Source organism: Thalassophryne amazonica, chromosome 1, assembly GCF_902500255.1.
Source record: "Thalassophryne amazonica chromosome 1, fThaAma1.1, whole genome shotgun sequence".
Classification (NCBI taxonomy): Eukaryota; Metazoa; Chordata; class Actinopteri; order Batrachoidiformes; family Batrachoididae; genus Thalassophryne; species Thalassophryne amazonica.
In genome coordinates this window covers 160,676,544-160,698,636 of record NC_047103.1, presented here as the reverse complement: position 1 = coordinate 160,698,636, position 22,093 = coordinate 160,676,544, and the positions used below count along the sequence as shown (strand labels likewise).

General features: G+C 42.0%; 1 protein-coding gene across 7 annotated transcripts in view; it reads left to right on the top strand.

Moving 5' to 3' along the window:
* mcf2la (mcf.2 cell line derived transforming sequence-like a) overlaps positions 1-22,093 on the top strand; it is a 109,202-nt gene that overhangs the window by 42,622 nt on the left and 44,487 nt on the right. For 6 of the 7 annotated variants that reach the window (XM_034177741.1, XM_034177756.1, XM_034177750.1 and 3 more), the window contains exons 3-4: positions 3,213-3,327; positions 5,887-5,977. In XM_034177741.1, coding sequence (XP_034033632.1) covers positions 3,213-3,327; positions 5,887-5,977 — 206 coding nt within the window. Of the gene's footprint in view, positions 1-3,212; positions 3,328-3,953; positions 4,273-5,886; positions 5,978-22,093 lie in introns of those variants that run through there. The other variant, XM_034177760.1, reaches the window with a different exon arrangement.

Below are 22,093 nucleotides of genomic sequence, written 5' to 3'. Positions count from 1 at the left end.
ACCACCTGGTGGTGAGTTGGATCCGCTGGGAGGGGAGGAAGCTGGTCAGACCTGGCAGGCCCAAACGTATCGTGAGGGTCTGCTGGGAATGACTGGCGGAACCCTCTGTCAGCGAGGTCTTCACTCCCACCTCCAGGAGAGCTTCTCCCAGATCCTGGGGGAGGTTGGAGACATGGGGTCCGAGTGGACCATGTTCTCCACCTCCATTGTTGATGTGGCCGCTCGTAGCTGTGGTCACAAGGTCTCTGATGCCTGTCGCGGCGGCAATCCCCGAACCCGGTGGTGGACGCCGGACGTAAGGGATGCCATCAAGCTGAAGAAGGAGTCCTACTTGTCTTTGTTGGTAGGTGGGACCCCGGAGGCAGCTGACAGGTACCAGCAGGCCAAGCATGCCGCAGCCCATGCGGTCACAGAGGCAAAAACTCGGGTCTGGGAGGAGTTCGGGGAAGCCATGGAGGAGGACTATCAGTCGGCTTTGAAGAAATTTTGGCAAACTGTCTGATGCCTCAGGAGGCGGAAGCAGCTCTCCACCAGCACTGTCTACGGTGCGGATGGGGAGCTGTTGACCATAACTGGGGATATTGTCGGGCGGTGGAAGGAATACTGCGAGGATCTCCTCAATCCCATCGTCACGTCTTCAGAAGAGGAAGCAGAGACTGGGGACTCAGAGGCAGACTCATCCATTGCCCAGGCCGAAGTCACCGAGGTGGTTAGAAAGCTCCTCGGTGGCAAGTCTCCTGGGGTGGATGAAATCTGTCCTGAGTACCTTAAGTCTCTGGATGTTGTGGGACTGTCTTGGCTAAAACGCCTCTGCAACATCACGTGGCAGTCGGGGACAGTGCCTCTGGATTGGCAGACCGGGGTGGTGGTCCCTCTGTTTAAGAAGGGAGACCGGAGGGTGTGTTCCAACTACAGGGGGATCACACTCCTCAGCCTCCCCGGTAAGGTCTATTCCAGAGTACTGGAGAGGAGAATTCGACCGATAGACGAACGTCGGATTCAGGAGGAGTACAGTGGTTTTCATCCTGGTCGCGGCACACTGGACCAGCTCTACACACTCCATCGGGTGCCCGAGGGTGCAGCCAGGGTGTAGAGGGGGTCTGGTTTGGGAGCCGCAGAATCTCGTCTCTGCTGTTTGCGGATGATGTGGTTCTGTTGGTTTCGTCAAATCAGGACCTTCAGCGTGCACTGGGGCGATTTGCAGCCAAGTGTGAAGCGTCCAGGATGAAAATCAGCACCTCCCAATCCAAGGCCATGTTTCTCAACCGGAAAAAGGTGCTTTGCCCTCTTCAGGTCGGTGGAGTGTCCTTGCCTCAAGTGGAGGAGTTTAAGTATCTCGGAGTCTTGTTCCTGAGTGAGGGACGGATGGAGCGTGAGATCGATAGACGGATCGGTGCAACATCTGCAGTGATGCGGTTGCTGTATTGGACCATTGTGGTGAAGAGAAAGCTGAGTAGGGGGGCAAAGCTCTCGATTTACCGATCGATCTACGTTTCGATCCTCACCTATGGTCATGAGTTTTGGCTCATGACCGAAAGAACGAGATCGCGAGTACAAGTGGCCGAGATGAGTTTCCGCCGCAGGTTGGCTGGGCACTCCCTTAGAGATAGGGTGAGGAGCTCGGAGTCGAGCTGCTGCTCCTCCACGTTGAAAGGAGCCAGTTGAAGTGGCTCGGGCATCTTTTCCGGATGCCCCCTGGATGCCTCGCTGGAGAGGTGTTCCGGGCACGTCCCATCGGGAGGAGGCCCCGGGGAAGACCCAGGACACGCTGGAGGGACTATGTCTCTCGGCTGGCTTGGGAACGCCTTGGGGTTCCCCCGGAAGAGCTGGGGGAGGTGTTTGTGGATCGGTAGGTCTGGGCAGCTTTGCTTGAGCTGCTGCCCCCGCAACCCGACTCCGGATAAAGCTGAAGAAAATGGATGAATGATATCATCCCACTTGTGGTGGGAGCAACAGGCCTGATGAAGAAGAACCTGAAGAAATACCTTGAGGCAAGCCCCGGTCACCCAAGTGCACATGAGGTGCAGTTGTCTGCAATTAAAGGAACAATCATCTTGAAGAGGCCCTCGGATACAATGCCAACTATGGTTAGGGTAACTATAGAGCCTAGGAGGCAACTTTAGACCCTGGGTCTGGGGCCCACTGCATTCTATTAAATAGAAATCAAAGATAAATGAAAAACAAAAGACAAAAAAATTGTGATCAAAGTGAAACTTAGCCAGCTGCTACTATGTAGTAAGTAAAGTGTGATTCTTGCTACGTGACGCAAGTACCACGTGAACTGTGAAAATAAGGGCTCCGGTGAGCGGGTCATGATCTGTGATTTGTATACGTATGCTTTCAACCTAAGGGCCCCACGTGACCTCCCCCTTGGTGCCCCCAGTCACCATAGCAAGTTTGGTGTCAATTGCTTAATTGTAGCTGTGCATAGGACACACACACGTATACACAGTCAGCTTTATATATTGGATTCGATGATGCCTGAAGTCCACCAGTCACAGCTTAATGTTGGAGTGGCACAGAGAGGAGTTTTCACACAAGAAGATACACTAAATCTACACTTGTGCCTTCTGGCAAACTGTAGCTGAAATTTCACATCTTATTTTTTTTTTTTTTAATCCCGCTCTGTTCCACTCCACACTATATGAAGCTGCATAACGGCTGATGGAGCTGGCAGAAGTTGCACTCCGCAGCGTCTTGCCAATTACAGACGCAAAAGCCTGCAACTCCCTCAGTTGTCAAAGGTGTCTTGATAGCTTCCCTCACTTGTTTCCTTTGTGCATGGTAACTCCATACAGATTTACCATACAGTACCGTACTGTGTGTATGTCTTAATGACTGATGCAATTGAAGACCAAGACATAGCTAGTGACTTGGAAATGTTCATGTATCCATCCCCTGACTTCTCCAAAGAAAATTCTGTCATTAGCTGTGCACACCATCATTTTGGCTTTGATATTTTTATTTAATTTATGTCCTGTAGAAATTTGTTTTCACTGTGTTTAAAGGGCATCCTTTAAGAATTTTTTTTGCCATAAAGAAACCTGAATATTTATTTATAAAACCTCAGGGGGGATGCAATCATTTATACAGCACTGTGCATTCAGTAACCTCCTTTTGAAATGGAAAAGTTCCTTATTTAGAATTTTTTTTTTTTAACTAGCAGTTGTTTTGATACAGCTTGTATTCACTTTTCCATCATTTGTCTTCAGGTGGCCGAGGGCTAAATGGCAGCCCCATCATTGTTTTCCCAGAATTCCCAGCTTTCAGTGAGCTGGAGGATGAGGTGCTCAAGGATGTCTTCTGCTACCTCACCAGCATCCCCAGGTTTGTGCAACAAACCGTGAAAAGATACTAGTCCAATATGGGAGGTGTAGTACCTCCGCGGCCCAGGAGATGGCAGCACACTGCTTGTCCTGGTGTGGAAGGTGCTACAAAAGGAATAAAAAGATTTTTGAAGATAAAGAAATAATAGTTGGTATCGTGATTTAGAGGAAAAAGACTCATGCAGATAATGTTAGTAGAATGTTATCAATAATTGGTTTGCATGTAATGCATGCTGCTGTTATTCTGAATCAAATGCTGCATAATTTCATGTACTTTTCATAGTTGAATACTGCAATAACCCTTGAGGAAAGATGAGGCTTGTGCCATAGATGATGTCTTTTCACCATTTTCTCCTCACCCTTTTTCCTGCCCCCTTCTCATCTCCCCTTCATTTCGTTGACTTTCTCTGCTGATGCCGCAGTGACGCACACACATGCACTAAATGCAAATAATGAGGATGGAGCAATTATGTGTTTGCATATCTGCATAGCGCATACATTGTGAATTATGGTGGGGCTCCAATGTATCAGGTTTTTCTGCGGCTCATCATCTCTGAAGTCCCAACCCTCTTTCAATCGCCTCCCTTGCACCCAGCTGCACTCTCCACTCTGATTGGCTGTGGCTGAGCAGCAAGATGCAGAGCTCGATTTTCATTGGCTAAGGGTGACAAGCAGGTGGTGGAGGAACACAGGGAGATGGAAGAGGAGGAGGGAGATGCTCTGTAAGGATGTGAACGGTCTGCTTGCTCATCTGTGGATGGAATGACAACAGAATAAGGACATTTAAATAACAAATGGATTAATCCTGGATGATAGTGATGGATTATTAAGGGTATTCTTCTGATTTTTTTTTTTTTTATTCTGGAATTTCACCCCTCTTCATATGGCCTGGATGCATCTTTTTAGCAGAAATGGATTGAAGATGGACTGTTGCAGTTTTCACTGGGTAGTGTATTCTTTTTTGCATGTGTGATCATGTGACACTCGTCAACACCGGCACTCAAAGGGAATGAATCGCCACCCTGTGTGTGTTGGCACCACAGTTATGTTGGATGCATGTCACTCAGTGCAGCAGGACCTTTGCTGGAAACCCTGCATTCGTGCACACACACACACACACGTATATTATTTTAATGAGGCTGCTGCATACGACACTGCTTGAGGAACTGACAATACATTTTCATGCACACACAAAAATAGTCAAAGTTGCCATGGTGATCAAAATGGTGGCTTGTGATCATCACGCTAGCAAATTGTTTTTGCTGTCAGGTGTCCCAGTCTCTACCTGTGGGTTAATGCATTACAACACAGTGTAGGTGAGACAAAGCTGACTTGTATTTTCTCATAGTGCCGATCACTATTATTGTTGCAAGATGCAGGAGAAAGGTTGCACTCAAAGTAATTTCAAATGCAGCAATATTTAAGGCATTTGTGGTCACTACTGTGTGTTGTATCATAGATGTATACTCAACAAACCATGCATCACTTTTGCTTTTATTCTCATCTATCATAAACAAGTAAAAGAGCTGTTTTTTTTTCTGTGCACACACAAGACTTATTATGTCCGCCAAGGATGTAATAATTTTTTTTAAAATATTTTAATAAATTTATGAATAATATTTAGGAGGAAAATAGACCTTCTGTCTCCATAGAAGAAATCTTCCATTTTTTTCCTTCAACTCGTGTAAATGGGAGCAAAAACAAAAATGTTGCATTTATAGTTTTGTTGAGTACATTTCCAATACACAGGAGTATTTTGTAGTTTCACAACAGATTTAAATACAATCTTACAGCTGGATTCAATTTGTTAAAGTGACCCCATGTGCATAATCTACACAAGCACCCTTTTCAACTTTTTTAATAATTGCAATTAGTAATATTATTTTGAACACATTCAGTTGGGCAAAATGTATTTACTATTTTGAATTCTAAGCCACAGACAGCAAACCTCTTCACGGTTGTAGAATTCAACAGAATTTTAATCCTTCTTTGTTATGAAGATTTGGATGTTAATTTTGTGGCAAACAACAGTATTTTTTGAGCTTCAGCTTCATTCAGTTACCCCTTAAATGTAATTATTTGCATGTTTGTAGATATTCTTTTAAATATTTGAAAGATTTCGTTATGCATTTCCTTGAATTTAAAACGTTTTTCCCCTCCTTGTGCAAAGTTAATTGACTGTGATTTGCACTGTAAATGGGTCATGAAAGATTTTAAGGTATTAGTTGAAACATGGTAGAAGTTGTCTGGTAGTGTTCCTCTGCTGAATTTAAAGGTGTCGTCTATTTTTTTGTTGAGCCACAGAAAATCCCAAACTGGAAGACTAATCTTTTGAGAAGTGAGATGCTGGAACAACATGACAGTAAAAATAGAAACTGGTCATTCATACACATGCAGTGATAAACATAATTTTAGTTTATTTATTTTAACTGAATTTGGGACACTTGAGGCCTCGCTGACATGCAGGAAAAATGCATTCGCATGATCTGGTTGTATGTTGTTCAATCTCTAGTGCATCAAAGTGAAGCGTTTCAGCGCAGTGTGTGTTTCTTTTGTGCAGAGTTGCAGCATCACAAGCGGGTTTTATCCTGGTCATTGACAGACGGCTGGACCGATGGGCCGCCGTGAAGACGACCCTGCTCCGCATCGCAGTAAGACCCAGTTTGTCTGTATGGAAAAAGGAAATTCGTGTGCTTCAACAAACACGCATTTAAGTGTCTGAACTTTGTGTAAATCAAATGGCAATGCAGCAACTTTGAAAGTTAAAATTGTATACAGTTGTATGCAAAAGTATAGGCACCCCTGATAATTTTCAACATTTTCCTTTATAAATCATTGGTTTTTAGGATCAGAAATTTCAGTTAAATATATCGTATAGCAGACAAACACAGTGATATGTGAGAAGTGAAATGAAGTTTCTAGGATTTACAGAAAGTGTGCAATAATTCTTTAAACAAAAATAGGCAGGTGCATAAATTTGGGCACCCCAACAGAAAAAATACAGCAATATTTAGTAGATCCTCCTTTTGCAGAAATAACAGCCTCTAAACACTTCCTATAGCTTCCAGTGAGAGTCTGGATTCTGGTTGAAGATATTTTGGACCATTGTTCTTTATAAAACATCTCAGGTTTGTTGGTTTCTGAGCATGGACAGCCCACTTAAAATCACACCACAGATTTTCAATAATATTCAGGTCTGGGGACTGAGATGGCCATTTCAGAACGTCATACTTGTTCCTCTGCATGAATGCCTTAGTAGATTTTGAGCAGTTTTTAGGGTTGTTGTTTTGTTGAAAGATCCAGCCCTGGCGCATCTTCAACTTTGTCACGATTCTTGAATGTTGTTCTCAAGAATCTGCTGATATTGACTGGAATCCATGTGACCCTCAACTTTAACAAGATTCCCAGTACCTGCACTGGCCACACAGCCCCACAGCATGATGGAACCACCTCCAAATTTTACTGTAGGTAGCAAGTGTTTTTCTTGGAATGCTGTGTTCTTTTTCAGCCATGCATACAACCCCTTGTTATGTCCAAATAGCTCAATTTTAGTTTCATCAGTCCACAGCACCTTATTTCAAAATGAAACTGTCTTGTCCAAATGTGCTTTAGCATACCTCAAGCGACTCTATGGCGTGTATGCAGAAAAGGCTTCCTCTGCATCACTCTCCCACACAGCATCTCCTTGTGCAAAGTGCACTGTATAGTTGAATGATACACAGACACACTATCTGCAGAAAGATCATGTTGTAGGTCTTTAGAGCAGGTCTGTGGGTTGACTATGACTGTTCCCATCATCCTTCCCTTCAGCTTATCTGAGATTTTTCTTGGTCTGCCACTTCGGGCATTAACTAGTACTGTGCCTGTGGTCTTCTGTTTCTTCAATATGCTCCTTACAGTGGAAACTGACAGCTGAAATCTCTGAGATAGCTTTTTGTATCCTTCCCCTAAACCATGATGTTGAAAAATCTTTGTTTTCAGGTCATTTGAGAGTTGTTTAGAGGCTCCCATGTTGTCACTCATTAGAAGAGATGCAAAGAGGGGAAACATTCACAAATGGCCACCTTAAATACCCTTTCTCATGATTGGATTCACCTGTGTAAGGAGGTCAAGGGTCAGTGAGCTTACCAAACCAATTTTATGTTCCAATAATTAGTGCTAAATGTATTCAAATCAATAAAATGACAAGGGTGCCCAAATTTATGCACCTGCCCAATTTTGTTTAAATAATTATTGCACACTTTCTGTAACTACTAGAAACTTCATGTGTTGTGTGTTCGTCTGCTATATGATATATTTAACTGAAATTTTTGATCCAGACAACCAATGATTTATAAAGGAAAACGATGAAAATTATCAGGGGTGCCCAAACGTTTGCATACAACTGTATATGCTGCTGCTACAACTGTCCGAGTGGTCCCTGAGTCTTTAAATCCAGTGTCTGCTTTCTGACCTCCATGGTTTTGTCACCAAAATTAAGGCCATATGACCAGTAGATTGTTAGATATGGAGTAATGTGCACAGATCGACTGGGGTGAAAAATTATTTCTTTGTGCGTCATTGCAATGATATTATGAACCCATGAGGCGGGCAGGCAGGAGTTTCACAAGTGTGATGGCGAGATGGGTCATGCACAGATAAACACATGAAAAAAAAAACTGCTTTCCACTCCAGTGGAAAGCAGAAATGAGAACATCAGAAAACAAGGAGGGGATTTCATTTAGATGTAGAGGAAAAAGAACTGAGAATAGAAAATGTATTTTGCTTTATCGAGCACTGCTGTACCCCAGTCATTTTTCACAGGTCACATGAGGTCAGATAGCATGTGCTGGTGCCACATCTCACAACATGCACCACATCCTTGTCCCCTGGATGACAAACACCCAGGCAGGCAACCAGTCCATCCTCACATTTCAAAAGTCCCCATCTCTCTGCCACAGCTTGGTGAAACGCGGCTATGTACTTGGCAAGCGGCAACCTGAGCCCACTATAAGTGAGGCAGATATGGAAGTGCAGTACCATGGTTGGCCCCTTGAGGCTGGCTCCAAATCAGAGCACTTTCCCATAGGACTCCATGTTAAAGTGTCCAACTTTAGAGTAAAAATAAACATGTTTACAGCCTGGTACAAAACAGTTTCCGCCTCCATGACAACTGTACAGGGGGTGAATTTTTTTCTAACGTCTTAATTTAAGTTGTGTTAAGCCATAAAGGTCTGTATAATTGGGAGCGTGATCACTTGGAGTGACAGCTGGCAGCTGCTGAGTGGAGCATCTCATCTCGCTTGATGTGACTGGTCATGGAGCCTCTGTCTGCTTGTTTGGAGTATTTTATGACTAACACCTGCATTAATATTGTTGTTTGGTGAAACATCCTGACGGATCAGACATCTCTGTTGCAGTATTCGTGCTGAGTGAAACCTGCGTCTGATTTAATGTTGTATGCAAACGCTCCTTTTGGCAGCTGTCGGTAGCTTCATCTGTTAACTCCACCTAATGTATTTTAATGTCCACAATAAAGTAAACCGTTAGAACCACTGTGCAGTCCCCAAAAATATGATTTAATAAACACCAGAACCCTGGTTAAGTGGGTTGGACTCTATGAGAGGGTTCTTTGTCACACATAGAGCCACCTACGCTCCACCCCTTTATGCATTGAGTTTGTCATGTAGCTACTGTGAACATGGCGCTGTACATAACATAGCCAAAACACTGGCTTCATTTCGGCTCTTCTGCATCTCTATAGAAAACCAGTGGGTCACGTCACTCAGGCTCTGTCCATTATATATACAGTCTATGCTTCTTGGTCTTCTCCAGTTGCTGGGGTTCTCAACACTGAGGCACCTGCATGCTCCATCATGTCAAGAGAAACATGATACAAAAACAAAAGTATCAGCATCGCCAAGTTACATTTAACCCACATTAATACGAGGTCTGTCCATAAAGTATAGGTCCTTTCTATTTTTTTCAAAAACTATATGGATTTCATTCATATGTTTTTATGTCAGACATGCTTGAACCCTCGTGCGCATGCGTGAGTTTTTCCACGCCTGTCGGTGACGTCATTCGCCTGTGAGCACTCCTTGTGGGAGGAGTCGTCCAGCCCCTCGTCGGAATTCCTTTGTCTGAGAAGTTGCTGAGAGACTGGCGCTTTGTTTGATCAAAATTTTTTCTAAACCTGTGAGACACATCGAAGTGGACACGGTTCGAAAAATTAAGCTGGTTTTCAGTGAAAATTTTAACGGCTGATGAGAGATTTTGAGGTGATACTGTCGCTTTAAGGACTTCCCACGGTGCGAGACGTCGCGCAGCGCTCTCAGGCGCCGTCGTCAGCCTGTTTCAAGCTGAAAACCTCCACATTTCAGGCTCTATTGATCCAGGACGTCATGAGAGAACAGACGTTTCAGAAGAAGTCGGTTTCAGCATTTTATCTGGATATTCCACTGTTAAAGTAGATTTTTTTTAATGAAAGACGTGCGGACGGGTCCGCGCGTCGGTACGCAGCCGGCGCAGTGCGGCGGCACAGGAAAAACACCTCCGTGTTGATAACCATTTGTAAAATCCAGGCGGCTTTTGATGGCTTTCAGTGGAGTGAGTATATGAGAAATTGTTTAACAGCTGGACATGTTCCAACTTGTCCTTAAGGCTTCCAATGGAGGTGTTTTTCCTGTGGCGGAGCGTCGCGGCGGCTGCGAGCCGACGCCTCAGTCCGCCCGCACATCTTTCATTAAAAAAAATCTCCTTTAACAGAGGAATATCCGGATAAAATGCTGAAACCGACTTCTTCTGAAACTTCTCTGTTCTCTCACGACGTCCTGGATCAATAGAGCCTGAAATATGGAGGTTTTCAGCTTGAAACAGGCTGATGATGGCGCCTGAGAGCGCTGCGCGACGTCTCGCACCATGGGAAGTCCTTAAAGCGACAGTATCACCTCAAAATCTCTCATCAGCCGTTAAAATTTTCACTGAAAACCAGCTTAATTTTTCGAACCGTGTCCACTTCGATGTGTCTCACAGGTTTAGAAAAAATTTTGATCAAACAAAGCGCCAGTCTCTCAGCAACTTCTCAGACAAAGGAATTCCGACGAGGGGCTGGACGACTCCTCCCACAAGGAGTGCTCACAGGCGAATGACGTCACCGACAGGCGTGGAAAAACTCACGCATGCGCACGAGGGTTCAAGCATGTCTGACGTTAAAACATAGGAATGAAATTCATATAGTTTTTGAAAAAAATTAAAAGGACCTATACTTTATGGACAGACCTCGTATATGTCCTTAAACTTGCCATCAGTGTTTCTTTATTGTCACGTCAACTTGTACTGTACATGATGCTCAAGAGTCTAGATAATATTTTACTTCCTCTCAATAAATAAAGCTGCAAATTAACACAAACATTTGCTGGAGAGATGATTTTTCCACCATTTACCCCCCAGTCTTTCTCAAACTTAATTTCTTTGAACCAATCAGTGGGAACAGACTGAGAACATGTGCTGTTCTGTAAATGCTATTTTTTACTTGGTCCTATTATCCAGTTCCTTAAATACTATTTTAATTAAATTTTAACGCTTTAATAGTTATCTCAGCCCTTTGGTAGATCATATTAATATCTATTGGAAAATGTGAGGATATTAAAGGGTTAAAGTATAGATATTTGATCTTTCTCTCCTAATATTCCTGAATTGATGCATTGCCATTCTGTTCAATCTGTGAATGATTATGTATGAACTCAAGTAACATAGAGCTAAACCCTCAGCATGCCTTACACATCTGTTGTTGGTGTGTTTGCCATGCGTTTACACCATTTACCATGCTGTATGTATGCAAATACATGCAAATATATGCTAATTGGACAGTGATAATCATCAAGTCTAATGTTTCTTTGATTGGATTTCCAAGAAACTAGTCCCACTGTGACGATAACTCATCACAGTGATTCATGCTTTATACACAGAACCCCACAATATCAGTTTCCACCTGAAAATATGCATTAGCATGCACAAACATATTTCATTCATACACCACTGGTCCATTCCGTATCCTCAGACGGGATGGTGATGGGCTTGTGGTGTTGCTAATAGTGCTAACAAATCCTCTGTTGAGGAGATTACATTTTCACCTGCATCTGTTTGTTGGGATGATGGCAGTATCACTGAAAAAAACCCATGAAACCAGTTTTTATAAACTTTGAAGAAAGATTCAGACAAGCCGATGAATGCGTGAGTGATGAGTAATAATTTGGAAAGGCACTCAGTCACCTCAGGCAAGATCCAACAGTCTTTTGTTCACATGAGATCTGGAACATGTGCTGTGTTACTGCTCCCAACACACCATAGAACCACCTTGGGACATGGAGGGCAACCATCCAAGCAGACAACCAGTCCATCCCCATCTCTCGAAAGTAATCTGCCATGGCCAGCTGAAATGTGGGTGTCCACTAGAATACAACATTTTTATTTTATTCCTCAAGAAGAATTTCCTGTATCATATTTAGATAGCTTGAACTCACTTATGAGCTGTCTTTAAAAAGATTCACCTATGAAACTATGTTTGTACTCTTATGCAAAAGCTGTTTGAATTGATTGAACCTGTTGTTTCAATGAATTCTTAGCATTTGTAAGACTTCATTGGTGATTAGATTGTATTGCAGAGTCATCACGGTTTTTCCCTTTTGTGTATTATTATTCAGCCAGGGTTCTAGGTTTTTGGAAATCCACCCAAACGCAATAAAGTATAAATATTTCAAAGTTAGTCATGGGTAAACTATTTGGCTCAAATACAAAAAAAAAAAAAAAAAAAAAAAACCCAAAACAAACAAACAAATAAAAAACAACATTGATTTTCATTGTTTTCTCGCACAAGCCCATCAGACTATGGTACAGAACTATGGGTTTGTAAAAAGAAGATAATAATATAACAGTGAAACGATTGACAATGAAAGCACAACTTTATTGAGAGTGATATCACAGTATTTTCTTTTTCTTCTTATGAGAGATCTGCAGACGTGTTTAGGACTTTTGACCTTGGTGGAAGTAATAAAGTTACATTCTAGGTGTCAGTAAATATAAGGAGCATTCAAAAAGTATTCAACCTTTGGCCATGAAAAATACATTTATTTTCCTTGGGATCTGAAATCTTAATCCCATTTGAAGTAGTCCCCTTGGACAAACATTTCTCTCAGCAGTTCTGCCATTGTTGGAAGCATTTCTGGAAATCCTCTTTTAGAATGTTCTTTTGCTGGGCCGTCACATTCCATGTCTTCTCGTAACTGAAATCAAGCCCCTTTTAGTGTTGTTTTATCTTGGGGAACAGCCAAAAATCAGAGGAAACCATATCAGGAAAGTAGGGAGTCTGGCAAATTACAAGAGTGTTGTTTGACTGGAAAGCCTGAATCAGCTGAGCAGAATGGGCAGGTGCATTGTCATGATGGAGCTGTCAACTTTTCACCACCTGCAGATCTTGTCATTTGCGGTGCACAGCATCACGAAGGCGACGTAGGACATCCTGATAATACTCTTTTATTAATGTTTTGGCCTTCTGGTGCATACCCATGATGCACCACCCCACAGGAGTCAAAGAAAACTGTCAACATGACTCTGACATTACTACGTACTTGCAGTGCTTTCTTTGACCGCCGATGTTGGATGTTTCCACTGCGTTGACTGAAATTTGGTTTGAGGTTGTATCTGTGAACCCATGTCTCATCATCACTGATGATGTGCCCAAATCCTCCATCAAAATGGAATGTACCAAACCTGTGCTTATCCCCACCTCATCTGCAAGTTCTTGGATGGTGACATGATGGGCATCCATGACCAAAGTCCATATTGGGCCCATCATTTGGTCATTTTGGCTTGTTGAGGGGAGGTGATGGTCTAGTGGTTAAGGTGTTGGGCTTGAGTCCAGGATATCATGGGTTCAAATCCCCGCCTGACTGGAAAATCACTAAGGGCCCTTGGGCAAGGCCTTTAATCCCCTATTGCTCCCGGTGTGTAGTGAGCGCCTTGTATGGCAGCACCCTGACATCGGGGTGAATGTGAGGCATTATTGTAAAGCGCTTTGAGCATCTGATACAGATGGAAAAGCGCTATATAAATGCAGTCCATTTACCATTTGATGACCTACTGAAACATGCTACGTGCTCTACTGATGTGTGCTATTTTTAAAGCAGTTATGCCACTCTTTTATTTGAGTTATGGTCATGGCATCATTGCCAAAAGCCTGCTGAATCTCGTGAATGGTTTGCACTTGGGTATCACCAAGCTTTTGGCAAAATTTGATGCGATACCTTTGCTTAAGTCTATCCATCATGCATATAGCAGTTGAGAATCCGACAGGTGCTCAGTGCACATGTTCACTGACTGACTGACTGTCTGCTAGCGACTGACTGCTGCGCTCTGCCAGCAGGGAAAAAAATTCACATATGCTCAAGATGGTTCCCTAACACCCACCCCCCCCACCCCCCAACAACTCACACACTTTCTTTCCATCAGATAAAATAAGGTTGGATACTTTTTGAATGTACCTCGTATCTGAATCTGACTGTTTTATTGACGTAGTGATATCATTCCACAGGGGCACGATAGGAGAAAGCTCTGTGACCCACAGATTTTTTTTTATTCATTTTAAGGACACAAAGTAGTCCTGCACCCTGAGAACACAAAGCCCAGGCCGGTACGTAGGGTTTAATAAGGTCAGCTAAGTAGGGAGGTGCCAGTCCATGAACAATTTTATAGGCTAGTAGCAGAACCTTAAACTTTGATCTCACAGGGACATGAAGCCAGTGAAGCGATGCCACAGTGAAATGATGCCAAAATGGGTGTAATGTGGGCAAACTTTCTGCTTCATGTCAAAAGTCTGGCAGCAGCATTTTGAACCAATTGGATACCCCTAATGCTGGACTGTGGTAAACCATAAAATAGAACATTGCAGTAGTCCAATCTAGAAGAGACAAATGCATGAATCTCAGCATCAGCCATAGACAGGATGGGACGAATCTTCGCTATATTTTGCAGGTGGAAGAAAGCAGTCCTCGTAATATCTCTAATGTGGAGGTCAAAGGACAACGTAGGATCAAAAATTACCCCAGGGTTCCTCACTTTGTCAATGTGACATATGACACATGAGCCTAGGCTAGGCATTAACTGGTCAAATTGATGCCGATGTTTCACTGGACCAAGACCCATCATTTCAGTCTTATCAGAGTTTAAAAGTAGGAAGTTGCTAGACATCCAGCTTCTCACTGATGCAAGGCAATCTTCTAAGGATTTTATGTGGATGAGATTACCAGCAGTTATCGGCATATATAACTGAGTATCATCAATATAGCAGTGAAAGTTAGGTGCCATAATAGGTGCTCAAGGGGTGCTATATAAAGGGAGAAAAGCAGGGGGCCTAAGGCTGACCCCTGTGGAAACCCAAATTTCATGTCACTAAGGTTAGAGGTAGTGTTATTGTACAAAACAGTGAGAATGACTGGTCAGGTATGATGTCAACCACGCAAGATTTACTTGCGTGACTGACGTCATACCTTCACACCTTACTTGTGTGAAGTGCCTTGAGGCAACTTTGTTGTGATTTGGCGCTATATAAATGAAATAAATTGAATGAATTATTGTCCAGGTACTCGCCAGTGTCCATGGTCGTGTTTGTGTGCAAACACATGTTCCGTGACTTAAAACTCATTATTTATAATCTGCATCTTTGTGGTAGACTCAAAATGACAATTATTCTCCTCTCGACTGTTTGCAGTTCATTTAGACTCACATTTTAAAACAGATTTGTTTGAAAGTCTTAATGATCATTAGTGATGAGTGACAAGATACCCTTTTTTTTGGACATGGCTATAAATTGTGAGATTCAGGTCAACAAAATCAATTAACCTCTTGAACCTTGGTTTTCCTCTTAAATTTCCCCTTAAGAGAGCATTTAGATGGGAAGAAACACCCCCAAAAATGTGTGAGGCGATTGCTACACTATTAAAGCAAAAATTCTGTATTTGCTCTTTCCAGCTTGTTGGTATTTTTCTTTTGGCCCTGGACAGATGGATGTCTGGTAGTTGTCTGGCAGTCGTTGCTTGCAGGCTCAATAATTAATGAAAAATCCAGCTGAAGACAATTCAGAAAGATGGTTACTGCCCAGTTTATCACCAAGCTAACAGAAGGCGGTTAGGGACTTCCCCTTTCTCCATCTCCATCTCATCACTTCATTTTCACCATCCATCACTCCGCCTCTCTCTGTTCTGCTTTTGTCTCGGCTGTCCCTAGAGTACGCCTCAGTTTCCCCTCCTACACAACACGCTGGAAAATAGCACTTAAAATAACCCTCCATGTTTAGGATATTCAAATTAAATATGTTTCTTTTTGGGGTGAACAGTAATGTTTGAAGAAATTCAGTTATTTGCTGTTGCAAGAAATTTTAGCTTGTCTGAAAATGGTGTGAAATAACTGACCAACATAGCTGGACAGTTGCATGCTGATTTTCATGTTAACAGCTTTGCATCTCCATGCGTATATACACACACACACACACACACACACACACACACACACACACCACAAAACACCCTCATTGAATGTACTCAGTTCAATTTTGTGCAGGATTTCTGCCTAATAAATGTGAATTGAATTCAGTGTTGATCAAACATCGTAGGAACATTGGGTCTGTGAATGGGGAAGAAGAGATTTGATTTTCCCATTTTTAGCCACACACAGAATTAAACATTCTCCTGCACAGGACCTCCCAACAATTTGAAAATATATAAATGCATGATAATTAAACATAAAAATCTGTAGTGGAATAACAAAAAAGTAAATTACAATAAATAAAATGAAAATGTAAACATAAGTACAGAAACTAAAAATTGGGTGGGGGTGGGGGGTAAGGTTTGTTAACCATTGCATAACATTGGAATACAATGATCATTTTTCACATAAATAGCTCTTCCCATGCAGGTAGTCTATTAGGTAGGGATTTGATTTTGATTAGATTGCAGCATCACTGTGATCACAGCAGGCTTTAGATCTACATTGACTGGTTTGATTTGAAGTTTGCTTATTGGTGTTGGTTGGAAAAATTCAGTTTCCTTGTGTTACTGATATGCAGGTAGCTGGAATGTACTCATTTTGAGGAAGGTGGTCCATAATGATGAGGTGAACAGTTGAAATTTAGAACTGTGTGTTATCCAACTTAGACTCATCAGGATTCTAAGTTATGCCAAAGCAATTTTTATGTCACACAAAAGAAACATTCACACAACATGATGAGGGAACCCAAATGCTTCCTTAAAGCTACAGTCAGAAGGGATTTACTGTTATCCAGTGGTGAGGTGGCACATTGCATTTTGCTGTCTCTGGTCACCATTTTTCCATTCACGTTTTTGCATCTTTGATGACAGGAATTGCTGCTTCCTTGCCCTCTCTAATATGTATAATCTTCCAGTTCCCAAAATGGTTCCCTATCTTGTTTGCCAGCACGAGCAACCAATAGGTTGTGTTATACAGGAGCAACCACTTATTCCTCTTCTTTTGTCCTTCAGTCTTTCAGCTGTGCTGTAAAATGAAAAAGGCAGAGAAAGTATGTTCCTTTTGTACTACTATATTAACATGGTGCTGCAATATGGCGGCCTCAGTGAGGGTCCCCGCTGATATGTAGACATGTACGGCTCATTCTAAGTTTCAGGTTATGAATGCTATATTCCATTTCTGCAAATAAGGATCCTGAAATCCTGCACACTGTAGCTTTAAATTAGATTCCACACTACACTTTTTTCCCAGCTTGAAGTCATTTCAAATGTTTAATGCAGAGGAGTTGTTGCATGGAAAAGCAAAATCTGTGAGCTGTAGCACAGAAATGCTGCAGCAGAAGCAGGCAGTATTTATAACTGAACCTTCAGGCGTAAAGAGCAGTTGGTGAGACGAGTGTCTGAGTGTCTTTGTTCAAAGTCAAACTCAAAGTGAACTTTATTGTCAATCAGACCATGTAACAGTAATTAAACAGTGGATCGAAATTGCGTTTCCCCAAACTCCAGTGTACAAGTATTAATGTAACATACCACATATAGCATAAATAGTGCACACGGACATCAACAAATAAGCAAATAAATGCATCCAAATAACCAAAAATGCATACAAATAAGTTTAGAAGGATGGTGTTTGTAATAACTTTGCGATTACATTCACCCCACATTTCTCACATTTCAGTTCAACTCAGTTTATGTAGTAATGTGTCAAATGTGCTTCATTGCATCGGTCACGCTTTTTATTAAGCCCACATCGTGTAGACCTTATTTCTAGCATGAAAAGCTTTTGTTTACTGCTAAGAGGTTGAAACATTCAGATTCACTGGTCATCCGGAAGGGTTCTGGGAATTACTGCCGTTCGCCATTAACCCTCTGGGGCCGACGCCGTTGTATACGATGGCTGGGACCAAGCTTTACTAAATTGTAAATAACGTTTTAATGATATAAGATAGAAACTTACTTTTTTTTTTTTTTTTTTTTTTGCTGAAAAGTTAACTCCGCGGACTTTCGATCCACCATCGGCCATCTTGGTACTCATCATACAAGATGTGTGATGTCGTGCGCAATGTGAGTGTCCAATCGGAATTGGTTCTCCGTCACATGGTTTTCCAAAATCCAATCATAGGGCAGATTTACCTCACGTGATATGGCAAAGATCGTTTTCAGGAGTGATATCTTACTAGTTGGCCCATCTGAATAGCCCCCTAACTGCTCCAATTGCATTTTTGCATTTTTTGAACTTGAAAATTCTTCTCTGTTATAAAGTTAATCAATATGAGGACAAAGCTTCAGCTTTTAGCTCATACCTTTTTTGTTAAGGGTCCAAAAAAGAATATTTTATTCATTTAAAAAATAATTAATATCGGCTGATTTATCGGCTATCGCCAGTTTTTTCATCCAAATATCATTATCGGCATCTGCCTCAAAAAATCCATATCGGTCGGGCTCTAGTTTGGAGTTCCAAAGCCAGTATAACTCCAGAAAGATTTTTTGAGAAGTTGGAATTTCATAGTCCGAGTAATGAGTTTCTGCTGTAGACTATTCTCTGCAACACTGTGTGATGGTCTAGACAACACATTTAACATAATACGCACATCGCTATTGGGAGCTGCCATTCAATGCACCGCCTCAGCTCAATTCAAGGCTGTTCAAGGTCATCACTGTCACTTAAAAAAAAAAAAAACTTTTATAGGGGAAAACATGAGTGGGCATTGATCTGTTGCAAGGACAGATTAGTGCACACATTTGTTTTCACATTGCCTTGCTGGAATTTCAAAACCAAAAAATAAAAAATTAGAGATGTTTTTCAAAATTGAAGTGGTTACAAAATTAAATTCATTCTAAGAAAAAGCTTACATCATGCAAAAAAGAATTGCATTAGGACTTGCCTTGTTCTATTTAGGGGAGGTGATGGTAGTAGTTAAAGCGTTGGACTTGAGACCAGAGGATCCTCGGTTCAAATTCCAGCCTGACCGGAAAATCACTAAGGGCCCTTGGGCAAGGTCCTTAATCCCCTAGTTGCTCCCGGTGTGTAGTGAGTACCTCGTATGGCAGCACCCTCACATCGGGGTGAATGTGAGGCACTATTTGTAAAGTGCTTTGAGCGTCTGAAGCAGATGGAAAAGCACTATATAAATGCAGTCCATTTACCATTTGTATTAGGTGTGCCTGTTTAGCTGGCCATCAAAGCAAATATGAAATCAGCCAATCATGTGGCAGAAACATAACTGTTAATATACTGGGATTTTCATGAACAACCATCTCTAGGATCTACAGAAAATTATCCAATTTAAAACAAAACAAAACATGAGCTGAATTGATTTGGTCTCTGAAAGTCTTTCAGGAATGTTTAATTGGGAGGATGCCCCAGGGAAGGCCCAGGACACGCTGGAGGATTTCTGTTTTCCATCTGCCTTGAGAATGCTGCAGGATTTCTCAGGAAGACTTAGAGGACTTGGTCAAGGATAGGGTCAGAACTGCTACCATGACCCAGACCTAGATAAGTGCCAAAAAAAAAAAAAAGTGATTGGTAAGAAGCATCGAGTGCACAATGGCCAATGGCAGAGGTCAGAGAAGAATGGCCAGACTAGTACAAGCTGATAAAAAGGTACCGATAACTAAAATAGCCACTTGTACAAACAGGCATGCAGAAGAACATCTCTGAACATGCACTACGTCGATCCTTGAAGCAGATGGGTTATGGCATCTGAGAACCAACCTGGGTGTTCCGCATGGTGGCTAAGAACAAGAAACTGAGTCTATGGTGGGTAGAGGCTCACCAAAACCCTGGTCTGAGGGGTCTTGATTTCTGCAGGTTAAGGATCAACATATTGGCAGCCCAGCTCCTTATCTACTCAGCTACCTGCTCTGAAAGATGACTGAAAATTACAGTGAGGAAAATAAGTATTTGAACGCCCTGCGATTTTGCAAGTTCTCCCACTTAGAAATCATGGAGGGGTCTGAAATTTTCATCTTAGGTGCATGTCCACTGTGAGAGACATAATCTAAAAAAAAAAAATCTGGAAATCACAATGTATGATTTTTTTAAAATAATTTATTTGTATGTTACTGCTGCAAATAAGTATTTGAACACCTGTGAAAGTCAATGTTAATATTTGGTACAGTAGCCTTTGTTTGCAATTACAGAGGTCAAACACTTCCTATAGTTTTTCACCAGGTTTTCACACACTGCAGCAGGGATTTTGGTCTACTCTATACAGATCTTCTCCAAATCTTTCAGGTTTGGAGTTTCAGCTCCCTCCAAGGATTTTCTATTGAGTTCAGGTCTGGAGACTGGCCAGGCCACTCCAGACCTTGAAATGCTTCTTACGGAGCCCCTCCTAAGTTGCCCTGGCTGTGTGTTTGGGGTCACTGTCATGCTGGAAGACTCAGCCATGACCCATCTTCAGTGCTCTTACTGAGGGAAGGAGGTTGTTTGCCAAAATCTCGCAATATATGACCCCATCCATCCTCCCTTCAATACGGTGCAGTCGTCCTGTCCCCTTTGCAGAAGAGCACCCCCAGAGTATGTTGTTTCCACCCCCATGCTTCACGGTTGGGATGGTTTTCTTGGGGTTGTTCTCATCCTCTAAACATGGTAAGTGGAGTTGATTCCAAAAAGCTCTATTCTGGTCTCATCTGACCACATGACCTTCTCCCATGCCTCCTCTGGATCATTAAAACTATTTAAACCATGACAGCATCATGTGTTACTAATGTAATCTTTGTGACTGTGGTCCCAGCTCTCTTCAAGTCATTGACCAGGTCCTCCTGAGTAGTTCTGAGCTTTCTCAGAATCATCCTTACCCATGGAATCCCAGACCGAGGGAGATTGACAGTCATCTTGTGTTTCTTCCACTTTCTAATAAATAATCATAACAGTTGTTGTCTTCTACCAAGCTGCTTGCCTGTTGTCCTGTAGTCCATCCCAGCCTTGTGCAGGTCTACAGTTTTGTCCCTGGTATCCTTAGACAGCTCTTTGGTCTTGGCTGTAGTGGACAGGTTGGAGTGTGATTGACTGAGTGTGTGAACAGGTGTCTTTTATACAGGTAACAAGTTCAAACAGGTGCAATTAATACAGGTAAAGAGTGCAGAATAAGAGGGCTTCTTAAAGAAAAATTAACAGGTCTGTGTGAGCCAGAATTCTTGCTGGTTGGTAGGTGTTCAAATACTTATTTGCAGCAGTAACATACAAATAAATTATTAAAAAAATCATACATTGGTAATTTCCTGATTATTTATTTTTTTTTTTTTAGATTATGTCTCTCACAGTGGACATGCACCTAAGAAGAAAATTTCAGACCCCTCCATGATTTCTAAGTGGGAGAACTTGCAAAATCGCAGGGCGTTCAAATACTTATTTTCCTCACTGTATGTCAGCCCTCACTGGAGTGGTGCTAGATGGGACTGCCCTGGACCCTTCACCCCCACCCCTTTTTAAAAATCTAAAACTATGTTGTTTTTTTGAAGCATTGATCAGGCTTCCATAGAATCATGTTGGAAGAAATCCACCATATTAATTGTACACCTCTTTCTAGTGATGCCATCATACAAACATCATGATTAACTTGTATTATAAAAAGTGAAGAAGCAATATTTCACTCTGGAGAAATTTCAGCTATGCCATCTGAATTTACTACATTTATAATTTATGTATGTTCAAAAGCAGTTGGAGCTGCTTCAAGTAAAACTCTGATTTCGCTTGAGGTGGGTTACAGTGTGTGACATGGATGGAAGTACAGTAGTATAGTATGGTTGCTATATCGGATACCCAACAGAACATTGTAGATGTCATTACAGGAGTGGAGTGGGTTTCTTGCACTCTTTCTCCTCCCTTCCTGCTTCCTTCTTAACAGAATCTGAATCATCTGATCAAGAGAAAATGTATTCTGTTCCTTATTATTTATTTATGTGTGTTTTGCATCAGTGAGGTGTTTGTGTGCATTCCTAATGTGTGTGTGTGTGTGTGTGTGTGTGTGTGTGTGTGTGTGTGTGTGTGTGTGTGTGTGTGTGTGTGTGTGTGTGTGTGTGTGTGTGTGTGTGTGTGTGTGTGTGTGTGTGTGTGTGTGTGTGTGTGTGTCTCAGTCTCAGTCTCAGGGGTCTGTTATACCAAGACCTTTCAGGCTTAATTGATTTGAATGACTTCAGCCTGTTTTGCATGGTGTTATTTTTAAATGCAGAGGTGGGTACTGGAAGGATTATCTTAGATCAATTCTAGAATATGATTTATTTTTTTTTTAGAACTTGTTTTGC